Source organism: Gymnodraco acuticeps, unplaced genomic scaffold (genome assembly GCF_902827175.1).
Source record: "Gymnodraco acuticeps unplaced genomic scaffold, fGymAcu1.1, whole genome shotgun sequence".
Lineage (NCBI taxonomy): Eukaryota > Metazoa > Chordata > Actinopteri > Perciformes > Bathydraconidae > Gymnodraco > Gymnodraco acuticeps.
Genome location: NW_022990299.1, coordinates 877,551 through 899,972, shown reverse-complemented (window position 1 = coordinate 899,972; position 22,422 = coordinate 877,551). Strand labels below are relative to the sequence as shown.

The 22,422-nt window shown below is 42.5% G+C and overlaps 1 protein-coding gene across 4 annotated transcripts in view; it reads left to right on the top strand.

Moving 5' to 3' along the window:
- Positions 1–22,422, top strand: part of pard3aa (par-3 family cell polarity regulator alpha, a) — a 318,714-nt gene that overhangs the window by 291,595 nt on the left and 4,697 nt on the right. For all 4 annotated transcript variants that reach the window (XM_034222612.1, XM_034222611.1, XM_034222610.1 and 1 more), the window contains 2 exons: positions 10,986–11,106; positions 18,374–18,486. In XM_034222612.1, coding sequence (XP_034078503.1) covers positions 10,986–11,106; positions 18,374–18,486 — 234 coding nt within the window. The remainder of the gene's footprint in view (positions 1–10,985; positions 11,107–18,373; positions 18,487–22,422) is intronic.

The following is a 22,422-nucleotide window of genomic DNA, read 5'->3' as shown; positions in this document are numbered from 1 at the left end:
TTTTGCTCATCTCGAAACTTTATCAATTTCTTGCAGGAGTCCAAGCCTATTAATTAAATGAATTGACATTCAAATATATAATTATACTTGACCAGTTTTGCCCCCGATGGCCTTTTCCATGCCTTGATTATTGACAGCCAGTGCTCCTGATTAGCATGTCGGTCACAGAGGAAGTGGTGGCCCGCAGTCATGATGATAATTAGATCATAATCACAGCCAATGAATTTATGACTGTGTGTACGGTACGGTGGTCGTAGTGGTGTATTGGGGGTGGGGGGCTCCCAGCTGTCACAGGGGCTTCTGATTGATTGATGCCTGATGCGAGATGATGGATGCGTACTCACATTAAGCCGAGTGACGGCCACGCCGAGGTCCGTCGCGGCTTCAGCAGTTTAAGGCAACGTTACAGCTTCATTAAGGCAGAGAGCCACTGTGGCCATTGATCATGGCGGTGACAGGCCAACATTATGTCTGGCTGGGTTGATAATGATGTCATGAATGTGAGGGTCACAGGTTGAAGGGGCATTAACATATGTAAGGCTCCTGGAGGTTGATGGGAGATAGCGGTAATGGCAGAATTTCTCCCTGACTGATTTGACTTTGTGACTTTATGGACTACAACATTGGAAAACACACAGAACAAGGAAGATTATATATAAATCTGTTAACATGCATTCAAATAAGAAAAAAGATAGAATAATAAAGCAACAGTGACATCCTGCAAATTATTGTTGACCAGAAAAAAAAAGTGTACAGGACTTTTCTGTTCCTTAAATATACTTTAAACCAGGAGGAGGTAACTTATTAGTGGCATCAATTGGCAACAATTCCTAATAACCTCTTAGCATATTCTTCTTCAAGTGGTACGCCAGGGCATGTTGTTTTCTTGAAAAAGGTTAAACAAAAAATGAAGAATTTGATAACACAGCCCTCATCCTGCTGCTCTCCCCCGCTGAAAGGGTAATATGGCATTGTTAGACAATGATGCCAAAAACAGATTGCCTACTCCAGCTTTAACAATTTGTCATGATAATCACTTTTTGGTGCTTACTATCCATGTTATCATCATGTTTAGGGTTAGGAGACACATCATTGTGTTTATATGTGAACATTGATTGGTCTATTTTAGCTCTGATTCTCATTGTTGTCCTTATTCTACATTTTTGGTCTCCCCATCTGTCAGTATCTGCCAACCCCTTGACCCTCAACATTGATTATTACACAACATTGATAGCCTAAATTGAAACGATGCTGCCAGCCCCATCTTTTTCTTTATTTTTGCTCGTCTGTCTGCGTGGCCATTACTTAAGGTCACGACCCCTGACCTCTTCTCTCCTCTGTCTCTCTGGCTCTCAGAAGAGGGCGCAAGACTTAATCCAGTAATGGAGGAGACAGGAGAGCAGCCAGTTCAGGACACCAGGGGATAGTGGGGTGGGGGAAGGGGCCACAGCTCTTCTCCTCTCTCCCTACTATTCTCATCCATTTTTTTTTCCTGCACCGACCTCCATCCATTCCCTAGAAGCACCGCCAACCCTTGGCCCCCACCCCTCTTCCTCTCCTCACCACTTAGAGCTGAGACCAGCTGCGCCAGGAGCAACAACAAAAAATCACTGGAATCCATCTTTTTAATTCTGCTTTATTACACCCACTATCAATATTGTTATTGTTTAAAGTGGCCCTGGCTTTAGCCGGCTCTGACTGACGGGCGTCCCACTGCGCCTCTCTCGTAAATTATTTATAGAGGAAGTAGCGGCGGCACAGGGGGTCTTGGAAGAAAAAAAACTTGGGGGCTGCTTGTGTATGGGACGGCAGGGAGACCTATGGAGGGCTGGGCTAAATTATTTACCGTTGGCTCATGGCTCGCCTGCCGAGCGCCAGGCACTGACATTTAAAAAGGGAGCGATTGTCTGCATTCAGCACAGTTTGATTCCACACTGGAGTAAATAGGATACTCTACAGGCCTTCCAAGAACCTGGGGGATCTCAGTGAACTAATATAAAACAGGATGATGGGCTTGTTAGTTGCTACAGGGGATTATAATCAACATGTGAACACCAAAAAGCCGCAGTATCCCAATCCCACTGAAAATGATGCACAGATGTCAAATGATACATTTCTAAATGCATTTGTAATGTGTGGCCAATGCACCAGTGCTGCTTAAACCCATTTGAAATCTAATATTGTCCTTTCATTATAGGTAGCCAGTGAGTGTGTGTCACTCTGGCAATGTGTTTGAATAGCAAGTGGGTTAGAAAGGGTCAGTTTTATGTGAATCTGGAGTGGATTAATCTGTTCATTCACATGCGGATATGTTTGCATATATTTGCAATAATGTGCATACAAGTGCTTTAATCTATCTAGCACATTTGTACACACTCACACGCATACCATAGATTCTTTTGTATGTTTTTTATCCAGAACCCCAGGCAAAAATTGGCTTTCATTCATCACAGAATGAGATAATAATAATCTTGCAGAGACCAGATGGTGAACTTATTTTTTTTACGTTACATGTCATTTGTTAGACGCTTTTCTCCAAAGCGACTTCAGTACTGTGGACAATCCCCACAGGAGCAATTTGGGGTGAAGTGTCTTGCCCAGGGACACAACGAAATGCTGACTGCAGTGGGATTCGAACTTGCTACCCCCTGATTCGAAGTCCAGCACTCTATCCACTGAGCCACAGCCACCCCCTATTTCAGTCAAAGTTGCAGTACACTTTTGTGAGGATAGTTTTTAGATTTTGTGGGTGGATATGTCGAGGGGTGGTGAGAAGTGCAGACATCCACAAGTCAACTGCTGCCTTCTAATTATTTCTGCGAGTTCCAAAATCAGCATGTTTGCATGCAGGTAGGAAGATGTGAATCACTGTGGTATTCTCTGGAAAATAGTCCAATTATCTGGAACTTGTTTAAAACAGACCATAGACAAACTTCCACTGTGAGCACAGTATTTGGAAGATATTTCTTTGATCTAGTACATGCGGTCCCTGTCGCAGACATGAGCAAATCAGTGAAGGTCAGTTTAGCGCCACATGAATTCTGAAATATTTCTAATGGCATACTGGATAAAGTTTGACATTAGCTTACATCACTAAGTCTTTTCATGTGAGTAATATTCCATCCCATTCTCTGGTTTTCAGCAGGGGCTCACCCCAAGACCCGTCTTTGATTTGTTCCCCTCCAGCCTGTCTGTTTTCTTGCTACTGTTCTGAGGCTGTGGTACGCTGTGCTTGAAAAACGTGTTCCTCTCTAATAAGCTGCCCACGTGGGCATTCCAGCACATGAGAGACGCCGAGGGATGAGACTGTTTCAGAATGCAAAGTTATAAAGTAAGTCAAGTGGGAAGGACGGTTTGGCAGGGGGCTGCAGGGTCACACAGCTGTGATGAGCTCAGTTGGACCTGGACAGGCAGGTTGGAGATGTCTGCAGGTCTGTTTCTGTGGGACTAGGACTGTGGCAGTTCACCAAGACTGACAAAACTCCGAACAAGGCAATTTCCCCTTTTCTTTTTTCATACTACATAGTTTTCAATTTGTGTTAAACCAATACATTTTGAAGTTTTCTCCCTCACTCACTTTTACTTAACAGGTTTTTTGAAACTTCAGGCGTAGCAACACTCTTGAGGCCTCCACTCTTGGCTGGACAAACTCGTCTCAAGATCCTCTCGGTTCCTTCTTGTCTAAGTGCTTAAGATCGTCTACCTTGTGCTACCACCAAATTCTCCAGCTCTCTCTGGGTTTTGGAGTGCTACTTAGAAGAGAAACCTGCAAAGGTCACTCGTCGCTTCGGCACACCAGCCTCACTGGACATAAATTGAGGTCCCCTAATGCAAAATACAGAAACCAAATTCATATTTCACGGCGCCAACCTATACTTAGACTAAATATTTTGGTGTCAGGGTCAATAAAACAGTATACTGGAAGCTAAAGTCATATCTTATACGCCATCTCGCTTCTCCTCTGGCCTCTTTGTGTCAGGCTAGCTGATATCTCATAAAAGCTGTCTTTAAGGCCTGATGGGCTCATAAAAGCTGAGCTAACTTGTTTAGATGGATACTCCAGCCTATGGCCTTGACACCTTATTTAAGACTTTAAACTTCACTCTTCCTACTCTGAAGAGGAATGTTGACTCATCACATGCATCTGTTCAACAAAAACAGCCGCACAGTGCAGAGATAGACAAGAAAATGTCATATTTTATGGGAATTATACACCCTGTTATGAGACTTTGGCTGTTACACATGTGTTTTCATACGGTTTATATGGTTATTTCGAAATAAAAGATTTACTGTAGTATATTCTAGGGGCATGATCCAGCGAATAATCTTTGTCTGCTTGCATGTTTTGGTTGCGATTCACTTTAATCATTAGCATGCAGCTCAGCTTTGTCTCATTACGAAGTGCCACTGCTCTGAACTTACTGTGATGTATGCATGCCCATTGGAGCGTGTGTTTGTGCCTGTGTGAATACATTATGCAGTCCCAAACATTCTCCAAATCTCTCTCTCAGAGTGAGCAAGTGCCTCTGAATCAATGGATCGGGATTATAGGCCTTAACTTCAAAGTTCATCTCTTTCTTCATGGAGAACGCAGCTGCCAGTCAGAAGCTGCCAGGGTCCTTTCTTCACAGAAAATAACTTATAGAAAAGTTGGCAGCAATTGAGGTGAAGAAAGTTCTCAGAGAGTCTATCATCAATCTACACTTTTTGCCCATACCATAGTGCACAGCATGGCTTCCTAATGTTAACCATATTTTTTTGTAAAAACTTACTTTTTGACTCTTGTCTATCCCTCGATCTAACTTAGAGCAGCTGCACAGGATCCGTGGAAAAATGTATTCATATAAGGACTGCACCTGAGCACCCAGCTTTTCAAACTTGTATTTACTTCAATGTTCTGGCCATCCAGCTGGGTTTGCCACACCAACGCCTCAAGCCATTTCACTGGCCTTTTTCTCTTTTACCATTGAGGGCACAGACCATATACAGTATTGGAAGTTCAAAACATACTCAGAACACTTGAGGTTCCTCTTTTGTAGAAAAAGGTCACACCTGTTTCCTTCGAGTAATACATCCACACGGCAAAACATGCAGAAACAAAAGCGCCTTTGATCATTTCCCGTGAATTCTCATTGGTACTAAAGCCATAAAACTTGCCAGTGGAAAGGCTAGGCAGGAGGCATTGACGGTGTCTCTGAAATGTAGACAGCTGCCAGGCCAATTCCTCACTTGCACCTGTATTTTGGAAATCCCTTAAACAGAAGAATGAAATGGAGAGAAATAAAGAAGTGTTTGAAATATAGAGAAGCGTGGTAGTAGCGCGTGTCCTTGGGGTAATAAAGAAAATTGGGGTGAAGTTGGGGCAGGAGGGCGGGCAGTGGGCTGAGGCAAATGGGGCTTTTGAAATACAAAGCGGTTTAGCTTTTAAAGGGACAAAGAGATTGCAGAATAACTACTTATTTTCATTTTCTGTAAACCGTGTTTTCTTAGTTGAGGGCCCTCTGTGGTTTCCTGTGGGGCAGAGATGTAAATGTCTCACTCTAGGGAAGCAGGAGATGAAGGGTACACCAGGGGCAAGCCATGCTGGACAGTCTGTTGGAGCTCTGCAGGCGTTTCTCTTTCCCTTGCTAATCAAACTCCACACTCCCAGTCACGCCACCACCAAGGCCTCGGCAGGCAGCCCACATGATGGCCTCCTAGGGACCCCCAAGGACCCCATATGGGCTGCTTTGGTGTCTGAAAGAAACCATGGATACACATACAGACATCCACACTCAGTTGAACAACGGCAACAGCCCCCACCTAGCAATGGGGTTTGTAGCTGGCAAGGCGCCACTGTCAGTGCATCAGTCACAGGAGGACATGGGTGAAGTCAGAGCCTGACAAATCCAGGGTATTATCAGGCCTTTGTCCAGCCTGCAGCTGTCACTTACCAGGCTAGTGGGAGAGGATGAGGGGGACATAAGGGAATTCATGACCTATCCCTGTAACCAAAGAGAAGTATTGAGGCATTCAGAGATAAAACATACGGGAAGTAAAGAAATAAAAAAGGAGAAAGATGAGGCAAGAGGAGAACTGGAGGATATTGTTATGAAGATGGGAAGGAGAGGAAAGTGGAGAGGAAAAGACAGACCGAGAGAGGGCTATATGCTTCAAATGCTTTCGTTTGATTGCGTGAATCATGGCAGATTGGCCGATATATGCTGATTCCTCTGAAGAACTTTATCTTTGTCCCTTTCCCCTTTGAAAATGACCAGCGGTAATGCAGATATAATCTCTTCTATCATCGCGGTAGGTCCCAAAGGCTGTCCATCTTCCCCAAAATGCCTCATCTTTCTGTCTTTGAAATAAATGAAAGTCCATGGGGCGATGGAATAAATATGAGCTAAGCCTTTGACTTGATATAAGATTGCCAACGGGCTCAAAGTTAAGAAGCCTGCCCCATCATCTGCTGCGTGGAGATACTAGGGCCAGAGCGAAAAACCAGATTATCTGATAGAATTTCAATCAGCATTGATCAGATAAGAAATAACAGACTGTCTGATTTTGAAGGCACACCAACGCCCCAACAGTGCAGCCTTTTCCCCTTAACTAGGAGATGAACAAGTCTGTGACAATTCTCGGAACTCCTGTCAAACTTCTGTTGAAATTGTACCCCGAGGATTATAACACTCTGTTCTACCATTCTGATTGGCTGGCACTGGCCCCTGACCTTAGGTATGCTCACATGATCCATGTTACACTCTCAGTGATTGGATTACTCCTTTATTAGCCAGTGGCAGTGTTTATAGAGCATGCCGAGAATCCGCGCAGCTTTGATTCCACCAACAGAAGCAAGAAGGGTGGGGGGGGGGGCTGTGTCATAGTTTGCATCCTTGGCCTAAGCCTTGTGGTGTGTGAGACATCTGCCAAATCCTCCTGGATCAAAGGATGACTATTACACAGACAGGCCATCGCATACCCCCAACTGCAGCTTTAGAGGGCTCATGACCCCTGTCAACGAGTCAGGTTGGAAAACACAGGTGGGATGTGGGTCACACATGCAAATAGACTCTTGTATTGGTTCATTAAACAAAAGCACTAACACATTTGCTCCAGTATGAATTGGTATGTGTTGTGAATGAAGTGTTTCTTGGCATTTCCCTTCCTTTCTTAATGCTTGCCTAATACGGGAGAGGATTCGCAGCAGGAGGAAGTGATCAGTAGAGGGTTTTGTTGTTCAGATGGACCTGAATCCATTTTGTTTGACCCTCTTCCTGCCTGTTATTTCACAAGTTCACCTCTCGAAATAAGCCTTCAGAATATGCTATCAGCCAAGCTATAAATACAGCAGCGGTGTGACTTTACAGAATACAAGCGCGTGTGAAGTGAGGAGAAGATAGACTGGCAGAGGGAGAATGTGCATCGGCTTCTTTGTGACTCTGTTTCTACATCCAAGCGTTCCATGGGCTAAGTTTTCATGCATTTGGGAGAGGCCTCATGCTGATATGTTAGCTTGTGAACACTCAGATGAATCTCGCATCTCATTATACAGTACAGAATGAAGATGTTAAGTGTGAAAAGGCTGTGGCGTATGGATATTTAATCTGCTTTTTAAAAATACTTCATGGGCGGAATCCCATTTTCCGAAAACAGCTCTGGGACTCATACGATCATGATGCAGACAGCCTGCCTGTACCCCTGAGTACACTCAAACACAACCTGTGACCTTTCCCCCTTATGCACAAACATGTGGCTTATAGCAAACCGATGAGCAGCTCATTCATATTCCCAAACACCCATCTATTGCTGGCTGGGGTGACATATTCATCCTAATTGCTGAGGTGGTCTACTGCCGTAAAGTGTCACCTCACCCAACAATCTTTTTCTCACAGATTGTTTTCTGCAGGTTCATTACAGTCGTTGATGCATTCACAGGGGAATACATAAGCAGGGAAACCTGATGCATCTGCAACGATCATGCTGACTAATTACACGTTGAGGTGCCCGAGCACTAGGGAGTTCTCAGGGAAGGCGGCTGAATCCATCTTCTTTATATATGGAGACAGGCCTGCTACCAGCTGTTACAGTGATACTGGTGGCTCTTCGTGCTCCATTCCTGCTCTTCCCCACTGTTTAGCTTTCCAGTCTTTTTTTAATATATTTACACTGGAGAATGCCATGGATTGCTTTCCAAGAAACCCATCAACTTGGTACCCCCATGGAGGATGGAGGACGAAGATGAGAAGCCCCTGCAGATAATCTAGATATTGCACAGGCCTCCTTTGAACTGCCATGACAAATTCAGCCCTCCTTAAATCCCGCCCCCACTCCCAGTCCCTACGCGATGCAATTTTCATTTGTAGCACTTTGAAAAATATATTAAAGTGCCTTGCTGCTAGTTCTTTGATTTGCCGGAGATCTTGTCTTCGCTGATCTTCTCCCATTTCCCTACATCCATCACACACTGGAGCAGAAATGTAGTAATATACAGGCTCTTGCTTAGATGAATGCTCTAGTGGGTGAGAGAAGGGCAATAGGTCCTTTATGTAGGACGTGTATATGGACTCGAGCAGTCTTTTTTTACTGCCTGTTTTGTGGCTCCTTGTTCTGGATCCCCAGCTGGTTCCCACTGCCCCCTCTGCTTCCTCTCGCCCAGTGGTGCATGTATGAGATGCTGATGCTAGCACTGACCCTCCCTAGAGGGTCAAAGAGAACAATTTACGATGCTGTTTGTTTGGAGTCAGCCCAGTCTTCTCTTTGACCAGCCTCAGGGATTAAACTAATTGCATGTATTGGACTTCCCAGATCTATGTTTGGTCTTTTCCCATCCATTAAGTCTTGTCAAACTCTTTTTCCAGCATATAAGATGACATGTAATGTAATTCAACAGATGTATTAGCAGGCATATCTTTGGGAAATGTTAAGAACATTAATTCAGAAATGCAGATGTGTCTTTTCATTTTCTTCTCAAGTGCATGCTGTATGTACAATGTACACTTTCTCAGCACATGCCATTGGGGAAACCTTGAATTATTCCGTGTTAATTCATGTTATGAATTTTAACGGACTCAATGTACATATGGAGTTAATTGCAATAGTAGCCATACAGAAACAGCTAATATTTGTGTTATTTTATGTAAGTGGCTCTGTAGTTTAAAGTATTCAATTAAGTCATTACATTTCTCTAACATCGCATATGCTATTTAAGAAACCACATGCCAATATAAAAGCAACATTGATTTTGTAATGAACATAAATAGAAGGGCTTCACCATCACCCCACAAGTATAAGCCACCTCACACCCCAATGAGCCACTTAATTGGCCACATCCACATAAAAGGCTTTAATGTACGCTCGCTGCTCTCCAACACACATAGAGCTGTAGGAATCAAATGGACTATAACTAATACAATTGATTTTGATCAGGCAGTACGAATAACATGATAACCGTGTCTCGCCAAGTGCTACTCAGGGGCATGCACAGAAGATCCGTTCATCCTTTATGAGCTGCTATTTATTGTGCTTTTAATGAAGCTTGATTGGCAGCATGTCCTAGTGCCCATTATCATCGGAAGGATGTGCTCATTCTAATCTGCAATTATCACCATAATTGCACCCAGAATCCTCTGGGCCCAAATAAGCAATCACTCCCACGGCTGGCGTGCCACCTGTAAGTGCTCCTCAGGAGGACACGCAGAATGACAGGGTAACGGGTCTTGGCTCACTTCCTTTTCTTCCCCTACTCTCACATGCTCTTGATTAACCTTTCCCTTTTTCACTAAGCGCCAACCCAGAGAACACTCTTCTACTTGTATCTCCCTTTCCTTCATTCAACCTATCCATCGCATTCCCTACATCCCTGAGCTCCCATCCCCTCCCAACAAACATGTCTAACCTTTGGTCACTCTCATCCTTGTGGTATGCATCAATACAGGCCCATTATCAAGCTAGTTGTCTCACCATAATTATGCATTTTGTCATGTGCTGCCTCTGTAGCTGTAGATAAAAGGAGAGCCTGGTTAAGCTGAAGGAAGGCTATTGATTCCTATTGACAGGCCCCTCAAAGGCCTTTAATGAAGGGGATGTAAATGAGGGTTTTCCACAGTGTTTAATAACTACGTACCATAAAAGGCCAACATTCTCCTGCAGTCTAAAAGGGACATGGATCACTCACAATCGTGCACGAGGGATACTTTCAGTTACAGGGATGTTCAGGAGCAAAGGCTGGAAGAAGGGAGGATGGGAAGAAAAAGCACATAGGGATGTCAGATAGGTATGCAAAAGGGAATCGTGACTGTCAGATCAAGGGATCCTCAAGACAATTTACAGGGGTGTTAAGGTGGTCAAGTGAATTATTCAGATATGATAAAGCACCAAGAAAAGCAGAGTAATGTGTCAGGTATATTTCTTTGTGAGGGTGATAACCGCTAAGCATGCTGTGAAACATCTAGTCCAGGGGTGTCCAAACTACGGCGCGGGGACCATTTTGAATCGGCCCTCAGCAAATTCAAAAAGTATAATAGAATATGGCCCACAAATGAAACTTGTGCTCGTCTTATATTGTACTTCATAAGATATATGTAAACATATATTACACAGTAGTATTCATGTGTTAATAAGCCCACTTTTCAAATACATTCAGTCAATTCAAGTTGGACATTTTTTCTAACTAATCTAAGTTGATAAGAAAAAAAGCCATGTTTCCCCTTATTATGAGCAATCTGAGGCTTCTGTTTTAAGGGATGAGCTGAACGCTTTTTGTAACAAAATAAATGAAACCCTATGGAGAGCTGTGATGTAGGCTGTTTTTTTCTTAAGGCATTTCCAAGTATCAAGCAGCATTTACCTTCATTTGATTTTGCTGACTTATAACTGAATTTATGAGGCTATATACCTGAGTGGCCCAGCCCTTCGCATATTTTTCTGTATGTGGCCCTCGGTGAAAAAAGTTTGGACACCCCTGATCTAGTCCAACTATCTCACGTCTTCTTTCCCCCTCACAGCAGCCAGATGGCTCCCAGTAATCACGACCGGATAGTGAGGCTGAGGAACGAGTTCCAGCATGCCAGGCACGAGGACGATGTGGACGACCACAGGCACACCTACAGCTTCAACCAGTCCTGGGTGAGTGTTCCTTAGAATCTGCACTCCACTGGTGTGGCACTGAGCTGCACACACCCAGATACACATTCTCCAAAACACCCTTAAACCCAGAGCTCTTAGAGTGACACCCCCGACTCTCTGCTGGACTCAGATTATCTCCACCAGCTGGATTTATTTCACTCAAATTGTTTAATTCTGAATCGTATTTCTTTGACTATCTACGTGTGACATTACTTTACTTTGATAAGAGTTTGCGTTCTCTGTTAAACAGCATAATTATTTCATTGTTTGGAGGTAATTCAATGTTACAAACAGAACATATCAATATTGGTAGTCCCTCTTAAAGATTAGAAGTGTAATAATAAACAATAGATACAAAATATGACATTACATTTTTTCCAACAGATGTACCAAATCAAAAACCCACTGAGCATCCATATGAATTGTTCCAAGCAATCATACTTGAAGAAGACATGTTGTTTTGAATATTTGCACGTTGCAATTAAGTAGGGTCATAAATCCCAGCATGCCATGTTGAAATTATAACAATATGACTTGGGAAAGGAATTCAAGTTGATGTTTCACAGTACGAAGCCCCGGCACGACATTAACTGTCAATAGTTTCATGAAGTGCCTCAATTATCTTACACTGTCATCTTTTTGGACCGTCAGTGTTGTACCACTGCCAAATTATGTCACTAAAACGTTCGGCTTCAGCCCCAACTTCTGCCAAATATAGTTGACTTATTTCTCATTCCCGGGTCCGACCTTTGACCTAGATCTAATTGCTCATTACTCACATCTGACTTCACTGTCGAGGAAATATGATACACTTGCAGTACGGCAGGAAGAAGAAGATGGAAACGGGAAATGTTCGATGATAAATGAATTTTTAGGACTTAAGGCAAAGTAAGGGGAAAAAAATTGAAGACCGTGAGCAACACTATTCATTTCCATTTCCAATAGTCTTGATTAAAGGGATTTTTAAATTAACCATGTTTTAAATTAAAATGTTAGAGTTTTTTCTCCTGATTGATCTGTACCAACAATGGGATTTAATCCTCATAATTGGAAAAATGTAATAAGTTAATTCCTTCAGACCTGATTCCATCCTGCTGTGCAACTGCGCCCAGAGTTTAAGTAAAAAAGAGACACTTTCATCTTTCCTCACACCCTATTATATCACCGATTATCTTAACATACTGGAACAATATTTACTTAAATCCCTCTTCTAACTTTGTTAGAGACATAACTCATTGGTTGACACTTTATTTAAGGTCATATGTCCTCCTTATGTTCAACTATAACCAAACAAAACTGAGCCAAAGCAGGAACAAGTTCGAGGTCAAATATTTTGTATATCTTTTTGTGATTTAATGCTTTGAGACAGACATCGCTTTTTCTGTTCTGTGACCTTTCTGACCTGGTGGTAGAGGAAAGAGGGCTAATTGTTACACCAGGCAGAGCTATTTTCTAAATGATAGGTCAGAATGTCAGACCTTGAAAGTTAAAATATTTGGCATCCAATTATCGATGTCAGTGTGTCAGTGAAATTGGTTTGGAGTGGAGTTCTAATGTGGCAGTGATCTTTAGCTGTTTTTCCTTTTGTCTGAATGCGTTTGGTAGACATAGCTGCACACTTCCCACCACGTTTATAGAGAAAAAGGAAGACTTTGTGTGCTCTGGATTTCAGTCAGTGTTAGTCCTATTGATGGTGTAAAATCACTGAAAGCCGACATCTCTCCACACTTTTTTCTTAATCGCTCTCTTTCCATTCTGGCTCACAAAGTGGGATGCTAACTGTTTGTTCAGCACTAAGCAGTGTGTCTCTCTGAGCTTCTGAGCTCCTAATTGCTTGTGATTGTTGACATTGTTGAGTTACCCGCTCTACTCCACTGGTAATAAGATATAGGGCCAGCCCTGGAGTATTGAAGTCGATTTTATTAGTCCTCTTTCATGTTATTATAGTCCTGTGAACAAGGATTCACAAAGGCAGGGCTTGTTAGCGAAGATACTGGCGTGCCCATGCTACGGGTTGACACCGATTAGTGGAACTCGAGAGAAATCCTGTCTTAGTGTCATCCAAAAAGCAGGATGCTTTATTTGAGGCAGAGGGGCCAAAGATGTGAAATGAAAACCAGGAGAACTGTAGAAGAAAAAACACATTTTAGCCATTTTGGAAAAAAGATTAAAAAGCTTTCCAAGATGTACAGACACACGCAGGGCTAGAAGGTCAAATACACTTACATTCTTCACTCGCAGCTTTCATATATCAGACTGGCCCACACTGAAAAACACAACCTTGTGACTGTGTTCTGTGCTGACCTATAAAGGTTACCTTTTGTCCAGAAATTGATATATCTCTCTTTTTTTTAAATGATTTTGCACACTGTCAATGCTATATTTTGTCCGCAATGAAAGTGAAACCTCTGTGACCTCCACTCCAAGCCTTCAGTGAATGTAACCATGAAAAGGCAAGCTGCTCAAGAAGAAAGTTAAATGCGCACCAAATCAGAGTCGGCAAAGCTACACTTTGAAGCAAGTTGTCCCTGAGTACTCAAGGTTACAACATAATGGTTTCCACACAGATCTGCATGCCAGAACAGGAGCAGCTGCTAGCATCTAGAGGCATGGCCAGGTTGTTATATTTATGCCGTATATTTCTATAAAAACAAACACTTTTCTCCCTCACTTATCCAAAAATGATGATTAAAGTAAGTAAGACACAGCAATCTCACCTCAAGGTCCATTTATTAGCAGCTGGACCTTCAGACAGAGTTTACCCAGATGTTATGAAAATGTAGATCTCAATTTGTTGTGGCTAAAGCTATAGTTTTGATACTGCTGTAATATACTTTGCTGAACAAACGAACCACTATCTTTTTTTGTGAACATTAGTTAGGATGTAGTTGTCTTGCCAGTCCATTCATCCGTACATTGTGAGCATAAAAAGGCCATAGTGCAAGTTAATACTGCAGATACTCAGTGGTATTTAATTTATTCGTCATTACTCACTATTACCAAATGTCTTCCTCTGCGCAGACAGCTGTTATATATCACCTCTTCAAAAATCTTTCACATTTGGAGGACAAACAGCAAAAGTACATTATAATGATCATGAAAATGAGGAACAGATTGCAAGGGAGCCCATGGAGCAGCGTGAGGTGTGAGGCTCCCTCTCTGGGTTGACCCCTGGCTTGTCTCCGGGGTGTTTGAGACCGCGCTCAGGTATGTCCGCTGTGAACGCCTGTGATGACAATGCTTGGGTCAGTCCTCGAACCCCTGGCTCCTCCTTAATGGAATAATGACCAGGGCACGAGAAGCCCTGTCCATCATGAAGCCCCCAAGCCAACGCACACAATTAGAGCTGGCATGTTTTCTCTCCCTCCCTCCCCGCTGCTCTGTGAGAGGGGATTTCCAGATGTTCATCATAAAGCGCGATGTGTTTTCCAAAGAGTTGCCTTTTTCTCTCTCGCTCTCTGTCTGCGGCAATAAAATCAATTTGTGCTGTTGGCTTGGAGCGCCAATGAGCATGACCACACAGAGGAGTGTGAGCGCCATGCTGGTACCTTGGATCAAACACACTAACAGCAGCCTATAGCTCCCTTATTTATGGAAATTATTTTGATTTTATTACCCTTCTATCTACTGCTACCAGGATACATGCGCCTCTAAACATCTGTTGTGTTTGCGCAATCTTGGGTTTCTGGGCGTTTGATTGGGTATCCCACAGTTCTGTTGACTTCACATGGGCTAAAGGCTAGAGTTAAGACAACAGCAGTGTGAGTAGTACTGTAAGTAGTCACATCATTTATGGTGGAGCGTTTTTTTAGGTCCTAGATGATTCAAAAAATCTCTTTCTCACATATTTTGTTACATAGCAAATGCCAGTCGACTCTACATGCTGTTTTTCACAGTTTGATCACACTGACTTTGCAAAAGAGGAGCGTAACATACTGTAAAAAGCAGCAGGGAAATCCTTTAGCCACTCTTGATTGTAACTGCGATGCTTCTTTTTATAGTGCTGAGACGATTCTCCCTCTCCTTAAGATTGATCTTGGACACATGGACTATGTCATGGTACTATTCGCTACTATCTCAATCCCCAAAAACAAGCTGACTGTATATTTTTATGTCAATTATGGTGATTTGGATCGATCTTTTGTTGAGCTTCTTCCCAGATTGCTTGCTAACCCAACATGCATGGCTGAATTATGGATATTGCTGTTCAATGTAATGCATGTAGCAAGCATGATTTACTGATGTTGTGATTACAACAACCATAAGCAACAGGGCTTGCCAACGTACTTGAACAACAACTCACAATCTTAGAGTCCTTTAACTTGTCTGTGGGTATGACATGAATTTATTTATGGAAAATGCAATATTGTTGCATTGTTCCAAACACATCTGATCATCACTCACACTCACACTGTGAATGTGCATACTGTAGATGTATGCAGGCCCACCCATTTTATATTGCACTCCATATACTTTGATATCAAACTGTATGTGTGTGTTCACAGATAAGACTAAGAACAGAGGGAGTAGAGGAGAACAAAGTGATTACACTTCTCTTGTGTCGACATAATAATGCATTTCAGGATTATTACCCCACACAGATATCTTCACAATAAAAGATAAGGCTCCAACATTTTGTTCTGCCATTTGTGCATGCTGTCGAGTGATATTGGAGATAGCCACCGCTTCATTCACCATGGTTTCCTGGGCCAGCGAGTGGGAGACGGCACCACACTGCTTGCTCTCAGATGGATGCTACGCCCCGGAGCTACACACCCCGGCGACCACAAATGGACTTGGTTTGCTCTTAATACATTGGCAGAATTGGGTCATGGACTTTAACAGTGAATCATTATCCAACTGTGCTTTTGTCAGGATGTGGTTTTCACTTTTTTCTCACTTTCTTCTTGTTCTCTGCCCATTAGCAACTTAAATGTGTTCCATATGTCTGTTTGTGTACAGCAGGGCTTCTCTTAAAACTGTTCCCTATGTGCAGGGCTACAAACAGAGCATCATGAGGAGTGTAGGCGGAAAAGCCACATGTTAGCTGACCCATCTCAGCAAGCGGCTTTGAAATCTGAAAGGTCTGTGACCAAGACTGAACCAAGAAATATTACACCTTGGAACTCTTAAAGCTCAACGCCTTCCCAGCTGCTTTCCTGGACTCTGATTTTTGATAGCTGCAAATAATTTTCATAATTATGTCCCCCCCGACTCACCGTCTGTGAACGCTCTCATGTTTGAACAGGTGGAGATTTCTTTTTTTTCTTCCTCCCTCCTTTGTCTGTCACACCACCAAGAAAAGGAGAGGGATAAAAGCGTGCTGTATTGACATCATTTTTCACATTATTGGATAGAAACAAACACGGACGTCTCTTTGATTCGATTTCAACAAATGTCATGTTTTATATGGCATTGTATTCCAGGGCCTAACATGGAATAATCTGATTCTCCTTCCCTGATAATGCCATTACACTGACTGATTTTCTCTCCTGGCTATTTCTCATGCATTTCTCTTGGCATGGCGTCATACACCTCAACCCTTCAGTTTTAAACCGAAGTGTCAAGCACCTCCGGATTCCTCGCCACTTCCCCTTCAAATCCCATTAAAAACTTTTAGTGTGCATGACTAATTATTTTCTCACCACCACATTGGGCCGCAGTTAAATAATTCATCCTTTTACCTCACTGTTCATCTGATATTCGTTTATGTGCTCTGCACTTTCTGAGCCGGGCGGAACGTGTTGTTACAGTGAAACCCAAAACACATGAGTCCAATTCACTTCACCCACGTGGAATACTGTTATTTTTAAGGAATTGGACGGCTTGAGAAAAGACTTGTTATTAACGCTGAGTGAAATGTAATTGCGCTGTTATTGCAGCTGTCCAAGTGAGGAGGAAAGCAGCCATTTCAAGAATACAAGATGTTTCCAAGACATTTTTGCTGTCTATCGCAAACATACCTTTACCCCATCAATCTGTTCTGTCATGCACTACGACTACCTGTCTTCTTCCAACCACCCCCAAACACAAACACTTTTAAGAATCTCTAAAAGTGTCATCCCAGACAAAAGAAAAACACTTATTCTGTAAGTGCTCTGTTCCAATTTAAATCTCAGAATCCACACCCTCACCTGCCTACCACATTAGCGTCTGAGCCTTATGAAAAGTGACACTCGGTCAGGCCACAGCTCCTCAGCTCGCCTCTGTTTAATTGGCTTGTCGTGTTCTTTCATCAGCCAGCTCGTTAGCAGTGCGCTAGTGTTGAGGGAGATGATATCGCCATGTCAACCACACAGACGATCAGACAACAAACACACACACGGTACAGGTTAGTGGTGCGTAGTCAAGTCACACGCAAAGCTGTGAAATGAAGCAGTTACCGGGGAAACTCATCTATATTTAATGTGTTCAGCATGCTAGTGCTTACTACTACTTCAGAAATACACTGCACACATTTAGCACAATATTACACTATCATATTACATTTCATATCATGTAATTAGCACTGATCTTGAGTGTAATGTACAGTAACAACACATTCATTTAAAATCCTACAAGGAACATGTTTTTAGCTCCAAAGTCATTATTTATGTAGAAATTGTAAATGTTTTTTCACCCATTTTTTTTTAATAATACATTTATTTATTTATTTACCTGAGAATTGTATGATACGTCTACTAACAAGAAGAATCCTACCGCTGTTTCTGGACATACGCTTTTTGAATATTGGAACCAACAAGCTATAATCATCTGTATTTTTAAGTCAATCATCATGACATTCTCTCACAACGCAGTATTTGTTGCTGTTATGACAAATGGGACAATAATCCCTTTGACTTGTAGACATTCCAGAAAGAAAAAGTCCTTTATTATCTGCACGTTATTATTATTAAATGTCATACTGCTGTCACTTTTGTAAGTCTCTTCTGAATTAAAAATGTTAATGCGAACTGTGCTGCCTGGCATTCTAGTAAGTCAACCAAGGATACGTAATTAATATCACAGGTGCATTGTGCAGTGTCATTTTCATCATGGAATCACACCTCCTAACTACCTGGTCCCTGAGTGTTGCCTAACACACAGGAGGCATCACACTGACACACCAACTGCTGTGCTAAGGGAAACATATTCCATCATCTAAGTGTTTTTGTATTTGAGTGTGTTATCTGTTACCAGATGTGTGTCCAACGACAGAAATGTCAGCTATCTAAGGTTTCATTTGATTTTATAGTAACTCTATCTTTTCATTGTGTGGATTTTACAGTCGAGCAATGGGACGGAACCACTGAGCGGATGCCATTCAGTAAACGTTGACTCGCAGCAGCCGCAAGAAGATGATTTCCAACAAGCACAGAGACAGTTCAGCTCCCTGCCACGGTGAGACCTCCTCTCCCTTCTTTGTTCTATCTGTCTCTCCTTTCTGAGGCTTATCACATTCCTACTGCCCTTTTGACTTTTATCAATTTCTTTCCCTCATTTTTGTGCCTTTATCCTTTTTCTCTACACTTTCTTTGATTACAAAGTCAATCACAAAGCCTCCTACAGACATTTGAATGACTCTTAGCACAACTCTTTGAATGAAATCATTTAATGTGATCGCTTGGAGTTATTTGACTGATATCCACTTTCATTAAGTCAATGTTGACCCTGTGGAAGTGGTGAAATGAGTGGAATCATTTTCTTAGCAATCTCTCTCTGCCGACACAACATGAGTTCAGAGCTACAACCGCTGCCCTTCATCTTCTTCATCTTCCTGTTTCAATACTTTTGCATATATTTCAAAGACATGCCAATAAAGCTTACCATATCTTTCATCTCGAGGCGGTGAGGCAGAGTTTAGTATCGGTATTTGCATTTCCTGCGTTTCCGTATGTGACTCATCCAATCCTCTGAAGCTCACTTAAGTCAATTCCAATTGCAAACCATTTTCTTGTGGAATATCTGCATTTTAAGTTCTACATCTTTGGAAACAAAGTCACCAAAGACCTAAATTATATACTTTGATAAAGGGACGCAGAGATGTTCGGTCATGAATAACACATAATTTCCTCTCCCTGTTTAATATCTCCTCATTGAAAACAATCCAATGTGAGTTTTTTTGTATCGTGAAATGTTCTGAAATGTTGAAAGTGAAGTGTGATTTATTTGAGTTCTACTTCTTTGCCAGTTTAAACAAAGACGGAACTTAAATTGTGTGTGTGTGTGTGTGTGTGTGTGTGTGTGTGTGTGTGTGTGTGTGTGTGTGTGTGTGTGTGTGTGTGTGTGTGTGTGTGTGTGTGTGTGGTGTGTGTGTGTGTGTGTGTGTGTGTGTGTGTGTGTGTGTGTGTGTGTGTGTGTGTGTGTGTGTGTGTGTGTGTGTGTGTGTGTGTGTGTGTGTGTGTGTGTGTGTGTGTGTGTGTGTGTGTGTGTGTGTGTGTGTGTGTGTGTGTGTGTGTGTGTGTGTGTGTGTGTGTGTGTGTGTGTGGTCTTTTAATTTCTTGACCAGAGTAACTGTACTCTCTTGTGATTGTATCTCTCCCTGCACAGATAATTTTTTTTAGCTGTGCTGTCTCTGAACAGTCACCGGCAGGTCGATTAAAACATGTTCCTGTCTATGGCTATGGATTTGCGGTCCACGTGGACGCATAATCAATGTGGCCTGTATAAGCCTGAGGGATCTGTGCATTCACTTCATAGGTGTTATCTGCTGGCATCTCATGTGATGTGACAGTTGCCTCCAGCCCTCCCCTCTCACTGAGCTCCTTCTCTTGGGAAAGTTGGTCCGGCCGGCCAAAGAGCCAGGCGAGGGTGGCCTTTGATATGCATTCCGCTCATAATCTCACAGCGTCTTTTAGCGAAGAGTCGCATGAGCTCAGGCTTGACGTTTGACCCTGGCTAAAGCTTTCTAGAGATTGTGTCTCGGCACAGCTCCTCATTAAAGAGCTAAAGTCTCACATCCCCAGATTAATAACCACAATTGCCTCTAACTCCAACCACCTCTCCTTTGGAACCCCTTCATCCTGTCCTCCTCTTCCAAAACAGGAAGCTGAGCAGTCAGCCGTTCAGTCGAAAGGGGACATTCCCGCAGAAAGAAAAAAAACCTTCCTCCTAAAGAGCTTCCAGGAGAAACCATGGTTATCTGATGACGGCCAGGCTTAGCTGGCTGTCTGGGATGTGAGTATTGGAAGAGCACTAATGAAGGCTTGTTGTCGGAGCAGGATTAGCGGTGACAGGCAGTGGAGGGCGAGAGGGGGCCGGGAGAGGAACGAGTGAGTTAGGAGGAAAGAGAAAACAACTGATTAGCCTGAAAGAGACGTTCTCACACACACATGATGAATGTGGTCAAGATAAGGTTCTTAAATGTGGCCTGTGTGAACCGCCAGTAGCTCTTCCCTCTTTCCATGCAGCTCTTTGCATTCCTCCGCTAACGCATTGTAAAGAAAACATTATTCCAGGTTTGTAGACAATTTATTTGCACAATATAGCTACAATTGTTCCACTGCCCATTGCACGCATTTGGGTTTTTTCCCCTAATCATTTTGTGTCTGTGCATGTATGTGTGCTTTCTCCTCCTTCTCATAAACTCTGATTCTTCCCAGCTGTTTTAAAGAAACACACGGCGGCCACAAATTCTCCTGCAAGCCAACTTCCTGGCTTTGTTTGTTATGTTCTGTCATTCTAAATTTACCCCAGTCTTTGGCATGATGTATTTTCCCATCCCCTCCCTCTGTAGATGTAACTAATCTACTTTGTGACATATTCTGGCAAAGGAGTCGAGGTGATAAGAGAACTGACTCCCCTGACACATCAATCACGATTACATTCCTGTGGAACAATGCCATTTCTGTTCTGCTCTTATCGCCACCGAAGACTTTCCCCCTAAATCTCCCTTTTTTGACTTTAAAAACCGAAAGGGTCATTCTGGAAATGCAGATTGCTGCCTCGTGCAACAGGCGTCCTGGGTTTCTAAATACGCTGCTCCCTCCTGAGCGGCGCTGGCCGCTTTGTAAGCCAAGACGGGGTGTAAATGCATGGCGGCTCGCCCAGACAGAAAGACCCAGATATGAAGCATGTGGTGGGGCTCTCTCCGCAGTCTGTCCCTACATCTGCCCCTCCGCCAATTACCCTCATACTTACACAGGCTCTACATGCGTGCACACACATACGGAGCGGAACCAGATAATGTGTTTGTGTTGTACAGTACGGTACATAAGTGCATACACATTTGCAGAGGTGGGAAGTAGTGGAGTACAAATACTTCGTTACTGTACTTAAGTACATTTTTCTGGTATCAGTAATTTACTCCATTACGTATTTTTCTGACGACTTTTTACTTTTACTTCTTACATTTTGAACACAAATACCTGTACTTTCTACTTCTTACATTTTCAAAAAAGGGTGGTTACTTTAGTTTGAATGTGTGTGGCGTGATCATTATTACTTAGTCATTGCGTGCCTATATTGATTTGAACACGATCCGTGTATCCATCACTTCCTGGTCTTCTCTAAAGAAGAGGGACCAATGAAATCGTTATCATGTTGCCGTTGTTCAGCATGGAAACATTCATTAGCTAACAATGACATTATTGTTCTATTAATATAAAGGGAGGTCAGGTACTCTTTAAAACAGCTGCTAGTTATGGGTACTTTTTACTTAAGTACATTTCGAAGCCCATACTTCTTTACCTTTACTTGAGTAAAGAAGTTTAGTCAGTACTTTTACCAGAGTATTTTTAAACACGAGTATCTGTACTTCTACTTGAGTAAAGGATGTGTGTACTTTTGCAATCTCTGCACATTGTCTTTGGATGCATAAATATAGACCTTAGCTTACAGATACTGACCCTTGAGCCGTGTCCTTTATCTTTTCACCTCCACTTAGATATTGTGGACCACACAGGTCTTCATGAGTAACACTGGATTTGAGGAATCACATGGAGATATGTTTTAGGGAGTGTTGAATTAACTGGCAAGAAAGAAGAAAAAAGTACAGGAATTCATATTTGTTATTAAAATCCCTAAGCTGGATCTAGGCTTGACCCAAGGGGTTTAATGGCAGACATATCTACGTCATTATAGTCAGCTTGGTTCAGCAATAGATTACATTCACACTAAATGAGTTAACTGTGTGGTACAGAGAGACAGCCGTGTATGCTTGTACCTAAAGTCAAAGACTATAATGACATTACATTGACTATTATAACGTTAGATTTCTTTTTTCTGATTACTGAATAGGAGACTACTGTGGTTGAGTCAGAAGTCACATGCTACACAAGTAGATAACATATCCTTGGTGTTCAGCTATTAACCAACCTGGTTCTGTAAACTGTTTTC